Raw genomic sequence first — 17,140 nt, 5'->3', positions numbered from 1 at the left:
AAACCCAGAATTTGTTACAGAAAGGTTCAGATGAGAATTTTAGCTTGGCAGCGAAGAGAACTTTTGCTGCTTTGGGACCATTTAAGGAGAGATGCGCGTAGAAAGCCTGAGACTGTCTAGTGTATGGGATTCATTCAGATGTTCCGCAGCACTCAGTCCTAACCGAGCCACCATTGTGCTCCCAGCCAAGATAGACCTCCCTCCTTCCTTTCAACACATCTAATGGAGATTTTTTTTAAAGTTCTTCAGCGCAATAGGAAGTGTCTTAAAAGGACGCAATAACAGTTTTTGCTCAATTTCAATTATTTTTTACAACTTTGTAAACTTTGTATTTTTAAATATCATTTTTTGTATTACTTACATAAAATATTTATATTGTCAACATACTGTATGTAGCACCGTGGCACAGTGGTTAGCACTTCTGCCAAGTCAAAGGTCTTGGATCAGCCAGAACACCTTCTGAATGGAGTTTGCATGTTCTCCCTGTGCTTGCGTGGGTTTCTTCCTGGTATTCTGGTTTCCTTCCACGCTCCACAGACATGCTGGTAGTTGTAGGTTAACTGGATCTTGTCTAAACTGACCCTAGTATGTGACATAGGAACCTTAGATTATGATCTCCTGGGGGGCAGGGCTTGATGTCACTGAGTAGCATGTAGTGCTGCGTAAATTGATGGTGCTATCTAAATACCTGCAACAAATACGGAGACGTTCACAACACTTTTTGACATAAAATGTATACACTTCTTGCATGTGAGTGGGCATTCAGTTCCAGCAGAGAAGTTCCTTTCCTCTTTCTCGTCACAGTCAAACTGTAACATTTCCCATTGAAATCTGTACTGAGAGAACTATTGTGGCTGCCATTGTTGAGCATGATGGTTGCCTGGCTGTCAGTTTCATCCCAGGACTTTAGTAGGTTCCCTTTAAAAAGATTTTGCTGATCTGAACTTTTGATGATCCCAAAATGAACATTTATGGCTTCAACTGGATATCAGAAGGAAACGTATTCAGATGAAGCATTCATTTTTTTGTCTTTTGACTCAGCTGTAACATGTGGTGCTCATATGATCAATGTGCTCTGGGGGCTATAAATGTTATCAAATGATTATTCTTTGGTAGTGTGAGGGACTGTCTATTACGTATTTGATCAATAAAACAAATAGGAATACATGGACTAGGCACATGTGTGGCAGTATGACAGCTACATACATGTAGTATATACATCGTACATGTGCAAATAAGTATAAAGAATGAAACAACGCACCTACCCTTCAGCATACTGCAACACATGTATGTGAGTGTACGTCCATTAAGCAGTATTGCTCAAAAGAAGTTAGGGTATTTGTCAAGGGTGCATCCAAAGTGAATGGACTGTCTTAATGCAACACACCCCAAAAAATGCATCATGAGCATAGATGTAAATTAACCCTTAAAGGAGCATTATGAGGTGAGTAATTTTCACTCAGCCTCATAATCTGAGCCGACCTGTGACAATGAAACTGTCCCCGGTCGGCTCAGTAGATCGGGAAGGGAGCGAAAACATACCGGCGTTCGCTCACTTCTCGATCTATCCGTGCAGAGAGCCGTGACTGTCACTCACGGCTCCCTGCAGGCATTCCCCCTCCCCTGTCCGATCCTCCAGCGCTATCTGGCGGAACGGACGGGGGAGGGGGCGGTACAGCTGGCTCTGCCTCTAGATAGGCAGAGCCAGGTGTCACTCACGCAGCTGGGTGGATCCAGACAGAATTGTCAGGATCTGTTCCGGCTGTCGCGTCTCAGTATACCGCGAGCTGGCCTTACGAAAGACAGCAGATGGTTCTATGCCTTAAACTAGAAGCATAGCAGTGATCCCTAGAACTGTAGAGTAATGAGCTCAAATCAATTTCAGGCTCTTGTCAAGAGTTCATTCAAATTGAATGCTGCCTTAATGCAATGCATGTCCATGCACGTCTAAAAAGCGCATTAACCCTAAAAAACACTGTTATCATCAGATTGTTTTTGAAGCCGTTAATATTTTGTGGTTGTTTTGAATTTCCAAAAACGTCATCCTGCATCCTCCACTCTTGTAACTTTCAACATTTCGCCATGCTTATTGTTTAGCTTACATCACATGGCTAAGTTGTTCCATATTTTAAAAAGACACACACGTTGGATTACTTAATAGGAAAACAATTATATTTTACAACTGTGTTGACTGTACGCCATGTACTGTACTCTTATGACTACTGTACAAAGAATGCGCGTGATTCATTGATAGAAGTGGAAGTGAGCGGATAGTAGCTTTCTGCTTGGCACAAGTCAATCCACGTGAGAAGGGATTTCCAGGTTTTCTCCTCCTTCCTTGGGCACACTGTGTCCCGTCGTATTGCAAGCTATCTCCTACTAGTACATCCAGCTGTAGAACAAAGTCTTTGCAAGCACGGGAGGGTTGGCATACCTCCGAAGTAAACACAAAACTGTACACACTGTACAGGAAGTCCCAAGCTTTCCTCGGCGTTGTTCTTGAACTTAGTAATTGCAATTACTAATAACGTGCGGGATCATGTCTATTTTAATTCTGCAGAATGCTATAATAGGAACAAACAACACTTAGCCTAACTTGAAAAAAGCTAAATCTGTGAGCACGGCTTGCAAAAATTACAGATATATAAAAATGGTTCAGGGTCTCTATTGTTGACCACCACAGCTGCCTCGTCTATGTGCCTGCCAACAGAGTGTCCTCCAAAATGCTGACATTGTCCAATTGGGACTTCTTGATAAGGAGGTCACCTGAGTAGTATCCATCGGTTGCTGGGAAACCCTTATACTTCTACTGTCCCACTGGTCACCAAACCAACTGGTGAAATTTTCGGGTGATCTCACACCAAAAGTAGATCAAGCAAAGGTCTGACACAAAATCTAGACAACATACTTTTTTGATCTTTAATATTGTAAGACTATAAAACGTGTGTTCATAATTTGGATTAGGGCATATCTATGGTTTAACATATATTTTGGTTAAAGACAGTCATTTTTAATCATTCGGTTGGCCCTTTATGTAACCTTGCTGATATCAATAGACAAAAAGTGAGGTAATTCCCTTTTATGCTTCAGGATTGGGGGCTGACCTCAATCCAGAGTTGACAAGGAAGTAGAGAATAGACAGCAGATGGTTCTATACCGTAAATTAGAAGATAACAGTGATCCCTAGAAATAACTTTAGAGTAATAAGCTCAAAACAAGTTCAGGTAAATGTTAAGGATCCATTCAAAGTGAATGGACCGCCTTAATGCATTGGCATGTCAACAAATGACTTACCGAAATGCACACAAACAACTAATTAAATTAAAGCCAAAGACAGACCCAGAGAGAATGAGTGGAAAGGCTGCATGACTGGGGGAAAGAATAGTCCCTGGAGAAGGGGTTAAAATAAAAATGGCCTGTTTGGAGGTTGGAGTCAGGTGTCGGGGAGGAGCCGAATGGGATGAGACCGCAAGGGCTGATGGGCATTCTTTCTGGAAAATCGACGGAGGAAGCAGGTTGTCCTGCCCGTCCTCCCCTAATTTTTTGCAGTTGGTAGCAGTTGGAATGGTTGTTTATGTCACGGCAGCTTGGCGGGGTAAGGGGTCTTTGGGATTACAGAAATGTGAGTCGGCTACAAAGTGGGGGGCCATCAGTTGGTATAGTGCTCCCTCCCCCTGTTGGTGTCAGTAGTTGTCGGGGGCCTGGCCCTTTGGAACTTGGGAAGCAGCATTTGTCCTCAAGCTGGTGGGGGTGCAGCTAGGGACATGGGAGCGGTTTTTAGTAGAGGCCTTATTTTGGCTGATGGGCACCCAAAGACCCCTTCTCGGATCCAACAGTCATTCAGATTTTATTTGTATGTTATTTGGGTTATTATGTTTGGTAACTGTTTAATTTTGGTATGTTTAATAAAGTGTTGCTGTGGCCATTTAAATCCACGTCGCGCAGTCCGTGGTGTTCATTGGGGTTTTTAACAGAGGGACGTAATTGACTAATCCATCGGTCAAGACGCTTCGTTAGCATGAGATTATTCTTGAAACTTGTAAGATTTTGTGGTTATTTTGAACTCCCTAATAAGTTATCCTGCATCCTTGATTCTAATAACTTGCCATATTTCACTAAGCTATTTGTTTGGTTTTCAATCACATGGCTGAGTTAAAAATAAAACACTTTGGATTACTTAATGAGGAAACAATGAGTTGTTACAACTGTGATAAGTGTACACAATGTACTGTACGTTTATGTCTACTGTACAGGCTTTGTGTGATTCAACACTAGAAGTGAAAGTGAGCTTAGAGTACTGTTCTTTGCTTGGCACAAGTCATTCAACGTGAGAAGGGATTGCCAAGTCCACTCCTCCTTCCCTGGGCACACTGTGTCCCAGCCTACTGCATGCTACCTCCTACCAGTACATACTGCCTCTGCAAGCATGTGAGGTTTAGCATACATCTGAAGTAAATACAAAACTGTACACACTGTACAGGAAGTCCCAAGCTTTTCTCAGTCTAGCCCCATTTCAGAGTTGACGAGGAAGTATGGAATGGGCAGCAGATGGTGCTATGACTTAAACTAGAAGAATTGCAGTGATCCCCAGGAATAACTGTAGAGCAATATGATCAGAATAATGGGGAACAGCTTAGCTAGAGATTAGATGGGACATGCTAAATCCAATGCAGGTATACAAAAAACGTGTATATTAGGGGTGCAGTCCCACTGCATCAGATGATTTGCTGCAGGTCCAAACGCAGCCTGGTTCATGGGGTAAGGCTTTTGGATATTTAGGTGAACTACATAACAGCAGGACCACTAGGAATGGTACCAGTCACATATCCAAAAGTCTAGTATGAATTTACTAAGCCAAAACAAGTTCTGTCATCACTTTGAATTCACTGGCTGTATTTTTAATCCAGATGAGTATTGAAGGTAGATACAGCCAGACAGATAGCATGTTCAGAAAAAGCTTAGAAAGGGCAGTTTGCATATTTTGATTAATACAAGTTCACTTTAAAAGATTCTGTTAATTCCAGTGGTTGATGATTAAAAAATGCACAATTGTGATTTTCAACAGGATAGAGTTCATTTCACTACATCAGTGTGTTTTGGCAGATTAACCACCCAACAGTTTCTCTGCTCTTTTGGGACCCAGTGGCAGGATGTCTGAGATGGAGTTTAAAGGTCAGCACCCCTTGCACAGCCACGGTGATGAAGCTCCTTGTTTTAATTCATTTTATATCATTGAGAATCATAAGAAGTGGAAAAACCCACATGTGAATGGGAACAGATCTAATCAATGAGACCATGGGGTCTTTGCACAATGTCAGAAGCCAAGAGTTGACTTCACCAGGCTTCACTTATAAGTAAAACATCAATATAGCGTCTTTAGCAATGAAAATGATTCTGAATATATTGAAAAGCTGAAAAAAAGCCTAAACCCTAAGTAAACAATTAAGAAGAATCAAATCAAAGAAAAATATTGAAGGATGATTTCCAGAGAAACCACATTTCTTGCCAGCAAAAGAAAGATGAACAACAACCAGTCTCTATTGTCAACAACTCCAACTTGGCTCCATTTCTGATAAACCAGAACTGATATATACTTGAAGCCTATCATTTATCCAGCAGCCTTTGGTTTACAACTTCCAACATTTGAATCAGTAATCAAAAACTGAAACGTGTCAAACCACAAGATGAGTCTCATTTATTGAGTGCATAGGGACACATTCATCCCCTGGAAGCCAAATACCCATCTAAAAAAGCTTACTTGTTCTTCATAAGCATATTAGTAACCATCATTTTCTGTAACACAAAGAGGATTATTGTTCCTTAAGTACGTGGCCATGAGCCTGTTTGCTTCAGGAAAGCTTCGCTTGGCCTCCCCTAAATAATGATTGAACTGATTTTACTGTGAAGGCCTTGTGACCAGGGTCAGACGCATGTGACGCACCACCAGCCCCCCGAGGGACTGGATTATTGCTTTAAATAAGTCTGTTTGTTGATCCACCACTACAATAAAAAAAACGGATTCATTTTTTTTCCATTCAAAGGGCTGCTAAGAATTCTGTTTATTGAACTGAACGGACTTCAGATAAAGCTCTTAAATGCCTGCAATCGTAATGGTTGAAACCAGAGATATAGACAGAGACTATCACACAATACAAATGGTTCTGCTGCTATCAGACGATCTGAGCATGCATGGTGGACCTTTACCACCACAAGGGATCTGGTGGACTGGAAGTTTTTCCTGACAATCTATTCTTCTCTTCTGATAGATGAGAAGAACAGATACGTGCAACGGCATATGAACAGAAGTAGCAGAGGTTGCAGCTAGGCCCAACTAGCCATAGCTAAGAACCATCTTCATTGCTATCAGCAATTTTGTGGCTGAAATGCTTCTCATGGAGGAAAGGGAATGCCTTTGCGAAGTGGAGAGGATATAGTATTTAGAGAGGTCTGGTGCAGAGGAGGGGATGCTAGGGTTGGGAGTTTTAGGCGCAATAGGAAATGTGGTTGGAATGGTTGATGGAGGGAAAATGATATGGGTTGGAGATGTTGAACCCCAACTCCGGCTATCACCCCCTTCCACAGCTGTTTCCTGCCCTTTCACCCCACATCGGTAACTTCATACAAACCTTTTTTTAGATGCATTATGTCCAGTTGCCTGATATCATAGGTTCTCTTCCTCTTCATCTTCCTCTAGTGGTGGGCAAGTCCTGAATGCCACAGAGTGTGTCATCACATAATGACAGGACACCACTCTCTTCAGCATTCTCCTGTAAGTCCAGGTGTCCTGATTACGCACCCCTAGAGGGCTGGTCCTTAATGCCTTGTCTCACAGGAAGTAGCTTAAATGAGACTTTTAGTGGATTACAACTCGGGGCACTGGCTCATATTTTGCACCAGGGCCAAGGTCACACTACGTCACTGTTGCCTATTGCAGATTCAAAACTTGTAGTATGGGGATCAACTGTTATATACTGAATGGTGGGTGTGCAGGGATAATTAAAGGCCTGATAGTTTGTTTCCTAATCATCGCATTCCCCCCATGTATGGACAGCCTAAAGGTGCAGAGCAGGAGAGTGGAAGCATACAGATGGAACAATATTACGCCTCATGTTGATCATAATACCCCATTGATAAAAAATGCCTATGTTGAAAGCTACCTGGTATTTTTAGGACACTCACTTCTAGGACATGTTAATAAGCAGTCCAAGTACTCCCAAACCCACCCATTGTTTCTAACAGAGAAATAGATGGAGGAAGCTGCACGGCACAGAATAATACAATCGCAAAATGTAGATCCACCCAGAAGCACGTGTGGGGGCTTCCTAGAATCTAGCAGCATTGGATTACCTAAAATTAGGCTGAGGTAAACTGATTGGAACAATTGTCCTGATGTTTTGTAGCTTCCTATGTATGGCCCTTCAATAATTAGGGATGGTGGTATTAAGAAATAAGAGTTGATTCTTAGGAGGACAATTAAAGCCACTCAGCAGACAGGCTGTACCACAATGAAATGAAATGAATAGCGGTAGGCTTGGTGAGAGGCCATTTACAATGATCTTTCTGCCTTCTAAAATAGGCTATACATCCTCATAAGGCTTTAAAGCATAAGTGACAGAGGGAGAACCCCACTGATGTGCTTGAATGTCTCTTGCCTATAATACAACAAAAAGACAACTACAAGGGGTGGAGGCTACAAAAAGAGAAGAACATTAAACGGCACCAGTAGACTGGCTCCAAGCATAAACACCCAGCAGCAATACCAATATTACCATCAATGGGCCCAAACTAGCGATCCACCAGGAGAATCTAACCTGCTTGATGAGTTTGTTTGGCCAAGGCAAGTCAGGGTTGGACCCTGCTCCCCGGTGTTACCGCAATCTGCCAGATTGGACCCTACTGTCTGTAGACACTTTAGAGTGTAACTCAAGTCTTCAGTGACAACATTGTCCCCGAGGCAGGAATTAAAGAGATATCTCCTCAATAGGGGAATTGCTATAATGACCTGACAGATAATCTAACCCTTTGCTCATCTATCTATCTATCTATCTATCTATCTATCTATCTATCTATCTATCTATCTATCTATCTATCATCAATCTATGTATGTATCTTTATTTCTATCTCTCTCTCTCTCTCTCTCTCTCTCTCTCTCTCTCTCTATCACCTACTGTTTCTACCGATCTATTGATCCTATCTATCAATCTATCTATCACCTAACTATTATCAATATATCTATCTATCTATCTATCTATCTATCTATCTATCTATCTATCTATCTATCTATCTATCTATCTATCATCAATCTATGTATGTATGTATCTTTATTTCTATCTCTATCTATCTATCTATCTATCTATCTATCTATCTATCTATCTATCTATCTATCTCTATCTATCTAGCTATCTATCACCTACTGTTTCTACCGATCTATTGATCCTATCTATCAATCTATCTATCACCTAACTATTATCAATATATCTATGTATGTATGTATGTATGTGTGTATGTATGTATGTATGTATCTATCTATCTATCTATATATCTATTCATCCATCCTTGTACAGTACAGTAGATCTAAAACAAGCCAGCTACTAATGTGTAGCTGATTGTGTGGCTGTCGGCTCCCCCGGGACAGAACAGTCTGGCCGCACAGGGCAGACCCATGTGTACAATTGTATGTGTAGTAATCCAGACTCACATGAGATGAAATGTGAGCACATGTATTCCAGCACCGTGTGCTCACACGTGTCTCAGTTACAAGCTGGGAAAGTAAACACGGGAGGGGCATGTTGAGTGCGCGTTAATTATCCAGCCGTATCAATAAGGCAGAAATAAAGTAGTCGGTTTTTTTTTTTTGTTCCTCTGTCAATAATTGTCTGGCCCTGTCAGGCACCAAAGTCTATTTAAACAGAGATTTATCTATAATCCGGGCATTCTCAGCTATGCGTGGAGCTTTACTTAGTGGCAATTAGCAGAGGCGGGGCCTGGGCTCACTGCGCTTAGCCTTGCACTGTACAGACATATTGATCTTGTGTTGTTTTACAAGAATTTGAAGGGGAATTATAGTCACGGTCGCTGATTAATAGTATGTGCACGGTAACAGACCAGTAACTAGCAAGTTTTGTATTTTTTTGCTGCTCAGCAGCTGTGCATGTTCTCAGCTCGATGGAGGAGGTCGATATTTGATTGGCCAAAATCTAGGATGTGTTTGGTTCAAAATATCCATCCTCCAGCAATAGAAAAAAAAAAGTTACATTGGACCTAAACTCAAAGTGGCTTTGCAGCAGATCTGTTTGGTGGATGCCAATGTCAGCGGAGGATTCATCTACTTTGACTGAAGACGCCTGTGTCTTCAGTACTGACTTGCACCACCACAGCGGCATCAGGTCACATGACCCTGAACTGTCCTACCAATTGATATGCTTTTTACAGCACAGGGGCTCCTCTGGCTCCAAGCCTACCATGATTGCTTCAACAAATACATTAGTCTGTTATTTCTATTTATCCACATAGAGGAATTTTGGTTTCTCACAAGGACAAAACACTTGGAAATCTGCCTTTCATCCATATACACAGTAGAACCATTTATTAAAGTAACCTGCACTGGGCGACTGCTCATCTGTTCTTCTAAATATACCCGTTGTCTGGTGGTCTTGTTGGCATGGCATGCAGGGTAATGGAACAGGTTCACTTTAGGTAGATTTTACTGTAGTTATAAATGCACATTACCATTTTACCAATACAATTGGTTTACTTTTGTCATTTTGTTTCCTAGTTCCCAACTTTGCCCAGGTCTATCTGCTAAAAAAATATTCAGTGAATGTGGATTCTGTCTTCTCTATAATTTGAATTGCTATATATTACCTAATGCTGCCCTCATGTCCAATATGATGCTTGGGTGGGAATATGTCTAGTTAGGGCTAGGTTTGTACTAAGTAGAAGAGGTTTCAATTGCCCTAGCCACACTGTCAAGGGAGCTTTGCAGCAGATCTGCCCTCATGACCTTTCTCCCCGGAAGAGAGACATAACCTGCTTATTTTCAGCTTGTGTTTTTAGTGGGCCTCTGGATCCCAGCTTCTACAGGTCACCAGGCCCACATCTTTCACATGTCTTTTCTCTCTCAATGGTTTACCCTAAACTCTCCCAGGATCTTTTCTAGGTATAGCTTCTACTGGTCACCAGGCCAACATCTCACAAATGTCTTCTGTCTCATTGTTTTATACTAAACTCTCCAGGGACCTTTTCTGGGTATAGCTTCTAGAGGTCATTAGGACCACATCTGCCATTTCCAACTTCTCTCTCTTGTTGGTTTACCATAAACATTCTCAGAGACTTCTCTAGAGATGGCTTCTACGGGTTGCCAGACCCACATCTCTCACACTTCTTCTGCCTCTCATTGGTTTACCCTAAACTCTACCAGGATTGTTTCTAGAGGTAGCTTCCACAGGTCTCCATGTCCATGAGAGATGTTCTCACACGTCTTCATTCTCTCATTATTTTACCCTAAACTCTCCTGGGATAATTTCTAGAGATAGCGTCTACAGGTCGCCAGGCCCACATTTCTCACACACATCTTCTCTGTCTAATTGTTTACCCTATACTCTCCTGGGATCTTTTGCAGGTATAGCTTCTACAGGTCACAATGCCCACATCTCTCACATGTCTTTTCTCTCTACACTAAACTCTCCCAGGACCTAGAGATAAGACTTCAAGAAAACTTGAACTTTCTTTAGTTTCAACATCAACTATTAGACATTGAGGAAGCAAATCAGGCTGAAATGTCTATGCTACTGGTTGCGTTAGTGGTTTACGTCCCTTGACTTGTGGTCATTGTTGAGCCAAACGCCTAGCATGCTGCTCTCCATGCTCCACCAGTGAATTGGTGGGACATTCACTAGGAGTAGTTCTCTTTGTCTCCCTATCCTCACTTGTAACTTTCTGATTGGCCAGAAGTAGTCTGCAGACTGCAGCATACTCCTCTCAGACCCATCCACCAATCAGAGACAAGTCATCGGATGTTTCCAGACCCTTTTAGAAACACTCTGACATTGCAGCAAAGATACAATATACTAATCCTTTTCTTCTCCTGGCACCTTATTACCAATTTTAAGGGCCATTGAGTGCTTTGGAATTTGTCTAAAAAAATGAATTGAAACAAATAGGAATTTCCTTTCATTGCTCTCTACTGTTAAAACCCAGGTACATATCTACTGGCAGAATAAGCACAACAATGCATTTTCCTTTCTATACAAGTGATCAGTCATGTAGGTGACACACTTTCTGAATGCTCTACAATGCAGTTTGTATAATGTAGTGAATAGTGTGATACATTTTATGTGCATCTGCTGACTCAACCATTGCATAACACAAGGACACTGTGATATAGTCACATACAAAATCTGTGAATTATATTAAACGAAGCATGTACATCAGCAGTTGCTAATCAATGAAGCTACCATTTGCTTTGCAGTACAGAATAGTTACGGGAATGAGTGTCCTGCCATGAAGGACCTTGAGGATGCAAAATGGTTACACAAAATAAGCAGTTACTACTGTAACCGTATCCACATTTCAACTAAAGAATGAAACCTATATGGTTTGGAAGCACAAGGGCTTCAGTTTTCTTTGCTCAAGTTTGTGTAAACCATCCCCAAGTGGACCCATACTGAGCTTTATATTTTCAAGTCATGCCATAGGTTTAAATATTGATTGAAGAGGTTAGAATGATTTCGTGTTGTTAATATACATGGGCAATTTTCTAACAAATGCAACCACTTTTAGACAGCATTCTATCACAACAATGATTGAATGGGTCCTAGTTAAGCAGCGTACCAGCGTCCCTGCCATGTAAAGCTGGCCGAACCCCAGGAGATTATCTGCAGATTTTCTACTCTGAGATGGAAAAAGTGCAACAGATTACTCCATCTACGCTAAACTGTGTGGATGGAGTAATCTCCCACTGGGCCAAGCTTCAGTATCTTGCTAGTCGGCCCCGCTGGCTCTCAAAATACCTGAACAATGCCTGCATTCAATCGGATTGTTCAGGTATTTTGAAGCCAGCGGTGCCAACTAGCAAGATACTGAAACTTGGCCCAGTGGGAGATTCCTCCATCCACACAGTTTAGCGTAGATGGAGAAATCTGTTGCACTTTTTCCATCTGACCATAGAAAATCTGCAGATAATCTATAGGTGGATGGCCAGCTTTAAAAAAGTCCCTAGTGTATGGGCAACATTAGTCCATCCTTGTAAACTGCTTTTCAATAAAAGAGCCAGCCACTAGAGCTTGTGCTTGATATGCCTTGAGGAACGCAGCTCTTAGGAGTCATGTCTTTATAAGGACACGGAGCATCAACAAAGGCTAGCGGTTTCTGCACATGAGCGTAGGTGAGCAATCCATGGTCAAGGTCAACCTTCACAAGGATTCTTCTATTCAAATGTGGTCCTCCAACTATGACATTGATCCTCAATAAGGAATAATGGATAAAAAGGTACTTGTCTGAACAATTATAGCAAATGTTTTGGAAAGGTCTGATGCTCAAGTTATACTTGCATGCTCTTGTATTTCCTTGTTGTACATTATTGTAAGATTGATATAATTATTGTAAGATTGATATAACAAGTGATAGCAGAAAAGGGAAATATACATTTTACATTGAAACATCCTAATACAGCATGTGATAAAAATTATCTAAGAGTTTCTAATGTCTCTCAAGGCCTCCCGTGGTGAGATCACTAGATCTTGGGGTCTTACACACTTTATGTGGACAATTGCAGCAGGCATCACTCTCCTGTTGTATTTTTGATTATTTATACTTAATGGAGAATGCAACAGGAGGACAGGGAACATCCTTGTTGTAGACTAAAGCTGCCCAACAACAGCTCGAATTTCAGCCAAATCAGCAGGAAATTCGAGCTCTGGGTGGCACACCTGGCACCACCTGGTTCAACAAAAGTGGATTTTGCAATCCACTTTTGACAAAGAAGACAGGGGAAAACGTATCGACCCGACAGTGCCTGCATCCAATCAAACGCAGGCACTGTTTGGAAATTCTTATAGTGGCGGGCCCTGGCTGTCAAATACAATAGCCCTCCAACTTCCTGACTGGCCGGGAAGCCGGCTCCATCCTCCATGCTCCCTCATCACCAAGTGTCCAATGCAGTTGAGCACAGCCAGTAGCTTTGCAAAGATCTCACTGCTGGACTGAAAGAAATGAAAGGTCAGTGTGTGAGTCATTAAGAAACCACCTGCAGCTAAAATATATACATTGTAGGTGGAGTTACCCATAATTTTTCTTTCCTCTGAATTTCAGGCCATATTTGCAGTGGAGAAACCAAGTCACACAGATGCATATGCTCATAATGCCACTGGAAAAGATCTCAGGTCTTTTAGCTGGAGGCATCTAAAGAGGTCACAGGGTGCATTTTGACACCAAGACAGCCATCCATGCCTGACACAATCAGAAAGGACCGGCCAACAGTCATCTCATGCCTTAGGGCACCCTAAAGCTCTGGAGAACAGGTCTCCACTGTATTAAAATTCAGTAAATAAATAAAAAAAAAGTGCTTACCAGGTCTCACTGGACTGTGCATGCAGTTCTGGGGCACCAGGCCTGGTAGGACAGAGGTAGATGCTCGGCTGCTCAGATCCATGACAGTAGGTGAGGTCACTGGGGGTGGCGGGAGGCTAGGCTGATGAGAGTTCAGTTCATGTGGGGATTGGGTAGGTGGAATCCCATTTTCACAAAGGAACTCTTCCAGGTCCATGTACTCCAGCTGGAAGGTGTCTCCATCATATGGCAAGGTCTTGTCCCAGAGAGTTGGCCCCAGGAAGGCCGACTGGGTGACAGACGTGGCTGTGCTATCATCTTCTAACTTCTTCTCTTTATCTTTTTCTTTGCAAAAGGCTGAAATAATAGTAGGATATTGTTAATACTGATTTATACTACACCATAATCTCCTGTACAGAGTAAGTTATACAATCAAATATAGGACTATATATACAATAAGACAAATACAGGAATATAGAAAAGATTTCCGAAGAACAAGATACAAATGCTGGCGATGCCATGGCTCAGGGAAGCTAAACATATCATTATAACTTGGTAGTGTAGAGGTTGACATTGATGCTTTAATATATGGGGATCCTTGGTTCACTTTCTTGAACAGGAAGGTGACCAATGAATTATAAAATAGGGTTGTTTTTTTCTTTTATTTCCAAAATTTCAGAGGACTATGATGTCTGGCTAACTTCGGGGCTCTCAATTATAGTAACAAAGTGGGAAACCCTTTCAATGGCGGGCTCCACTCCTCTTTAGAGACCCAATGATAAGTATAACCTGGTCCTACCAGATATCATAGTTTATTTCAGAATCTATTGCTCTGCCTAAAGCCGAACATTACACCTATCAAATTTACTTCCAGAAGTTTTTAATGGCAGCAGAAACCCTTTTAAATTGTGTGATATTATTCATAAACTTACTCATATGTATTGACAGTAAAAACAGCAATATGATCTGGAAACAATAAACTTTTGAAGCTAAGAGGCAAATTCTTCTATGCTTTGTAATTGCCGTACTGTTTTAGGAAGACAGTATGCTTTGGCCCTTTAGCCATACTATTTACTTGGAGGTAGAAGTCTATTGAGTATATACGATACACACTCTGCAAAATTGCTTTGGACCATTGAGGTTCCATGTCATAAGTTTTATATACTGTATATTCGTGTATCTGTGGAACTTCTGTGTTCTGATTTGTTCTCAACACCCAAAACCATGCTGATAGATTTTACCAAACTGGCCCTGTCATATAGAGGCGTGCATGAATTTTGTAAGTCATCAGTACTTCACTGCAGACTAATCTATATGAAAAAGTGAGTGCATGTCCTATGAAACTGGGTATGACTACCAATGAGGACAAGGTCAACATAGACTTCATATAGTTTACTCTTGCTTGCATCAATATCCTCTAAATTCTCCAGCATTGTCCCAAAACATGTTAATTACATTGTCCCTAGTCTAAATCCATCACGCTAAATCCCAAGATTCAGTGGAGAGGAGAGGAAAGTTGGGCATTGGGATAGCAATGTGGTAATTGTTGCAAATTTTTAGTGTTAGGTATTATTTTACAGTATTACAGGAAGAATCTAAGTCTACCAGACAAGGTATGTGACATATTTTGGCGTTTCACAAATACTGGAAATAAAGAACTATAGATTACACCTATTCAATCTCTATGCGGCCGTCCCACTAAGTCATGTACTCCGAGTAACCGTTTTAGGCATCACACACGGGATGCTTATAAATATAATTTTGCTTTCTAAACAGACACGTGCCTATATTATAACAATGTATTTATCACCGACAAGTGGGATTAGTTTGTTTAACTGTTCAATAAAGTTTGGGAAATGAATGTGTGTTGTGACACATTCACAAAATATATCTGCAGAAGAACATCAACCTTATTCTGATTAGTAATGGCCCCTAGTGTTATGCTTAAGGTGACACTAAACGCAGGAGTTAAAGCTTAAAAATGCATTCCGGTGCCCTGACTATTAACAAAACTGTATCTTATTTGTCTATCACTCGAATTATCTCAATTACCTCAAATTATCACTGAATTGGTGCTGACACTGTCCTTCCTTCTGGAGGGTGGATACTTTTGTTCCCCATGGTCCCTGTGTGTGTTGTAAAGTAGCCACCGCTCCAAGCTCTCTCCCATTATGGACTACAATCTTATGTTTAGTTTACCAATTTGTATTGAAATTGTAGTCCATCACAGGAGTGAGCTTGGAGCGGTGACTACTTTAAAACACACATAGGGACCATGGGGAACAAAAGTAGCCCCCCTCCAGAAGGAAGGACAGTGTCAGCACCAATTCAGAGATGATTGGAGGCTCTACAGCCGAGTGATACACAAATAAGATACATTTTTGTTAATAGTTTAGAAACTTGAATACATTTTTAAGTTTTAACTCCTGAGTTTAGTGTCACTTTAACTGTTCTTTAAAGCTTGAAAACTTTGGAGCAAGGAAACTGAATGTGTGATGTGACATTCTCAAAATATATCTGCAGAAGAACATCAACCTTATCTTGATCAGTGAAGACCCCTAGTATTTTGCTTAAAATAAAAAGTTGAGGACAGTTCTAAATTATAAAAAGATCAAGTTACAAAGATAAAACAATTTATAAACATAAAACAGAATCTTTGCTTAAAAGGGGAAATGTTTTTTTTAGTTACAGTCAGACCATTAAAACATAACTCTATATGGGATCCAACCATCATACCCCCCAAGGTTTTGGAATTGGGAAAGGGGGATCCTTCAGGGCAAAGACACACCTTAGTCATACCTCTGATTTCCCTGAGTAAAAAAACATAAACTTTTGGGCATTTAAAGTTGCCAACACGGGTCAACATCAGCTACAAAGCATATTTCCCTTTACAATATCATTCAAGAATGTGCAAAATGTTAAAGATTGGGCATCTAATTAAGAGCATCATAAACATTTTAGTAGCTGAGTGGTAGAGCTATTATACAGAACAGACAAGTAAAACTCTTCTGGAAGAATGACAGACAGGGGGTTGTTTGGTTTCAAAACATGGATTGGTATATGGTACATGGTGGCACCATATACTACTGTGGTATATGTAACTGTATCTACAGGTTACAGCTGCCGCAAAAACTAAAACCTACAGCCCTATAGTAAGCACTTGCTTACAGATATACACCTTAACATTACTAACTTCTTCCTTAAGTCATAAAGACAAACATGGTGGTAGACCACTGGTGGGGAACTGCCTGAAGACAAGGACAGTATGGCCACAATGAAGCACATTTTTAAAATTGTAACACTGCAACATGATTGCTTGTTTATTGCATTATTTACATCAGAGCTGGACGATCCCAGGAGCCAGGTGGCCAATGCTTTCTACATTTTTAGGTTTTCTCTAGTTGCTGTCAATGGAGCGGGCTCCTAAAAAATTCCTGCTGACTCCTAGGTTAGACCCACTGGCTCCTGAATTCCGCACTAATGTGTCCAGTCCTGATTTACATTTCCCTGTACTTTTGCAGAGCATGCAGTGCCGTTAATCTCAATACTTGTCCCATTATACAGAAATGAAGGTATTGTGGATATATATATA

General features: G+C 41.1%; 1 protein-coding gene across 2 annotated transcripts in view; it reads right to left on the bottom strand.

Moving 5' to 3' along the window:
* Positions 1–17,140, bottom strand: part of HLF (HLF, PAR bZIP transcription factor) — a 39,967-nt gene that overhangs the window by 17,163 nt on the left and 5,664 nt on the right. For both annotated transcript variants that reach the window (XM_018554081.1, XM_018554082.1), the window contains exon 2: positions 13,570–13,905. In XM_018554081.1, coding sequence (XP_018409583.1) covers positions 13,570–13,905 — 336 coding nt within the window. The remainder of the gene's footprint in view (positions 1–13,569; positions 13,906–17,140) is intronic.

The sequence above is a fragment of the Nanorana parkeri genome, unplaced genomic scaffold (assembly GCF_000935625.1).
Source record: "Nanorana parkeri isolate BGI_ZX_2015 unplaced genomic scaffold, ASM93562v1 scaffold141, whole genome shotgun sequence".
NCBI classification, from domain to species: Eukaryota; Metazoa; Chordata; class Amphibia; order Anura; family Dicroglossidae; genus Nanorana; species Nanorana parkeri.
This window is presented reverse-complemented; position numbering and strand designations above follow the sequence as displayed.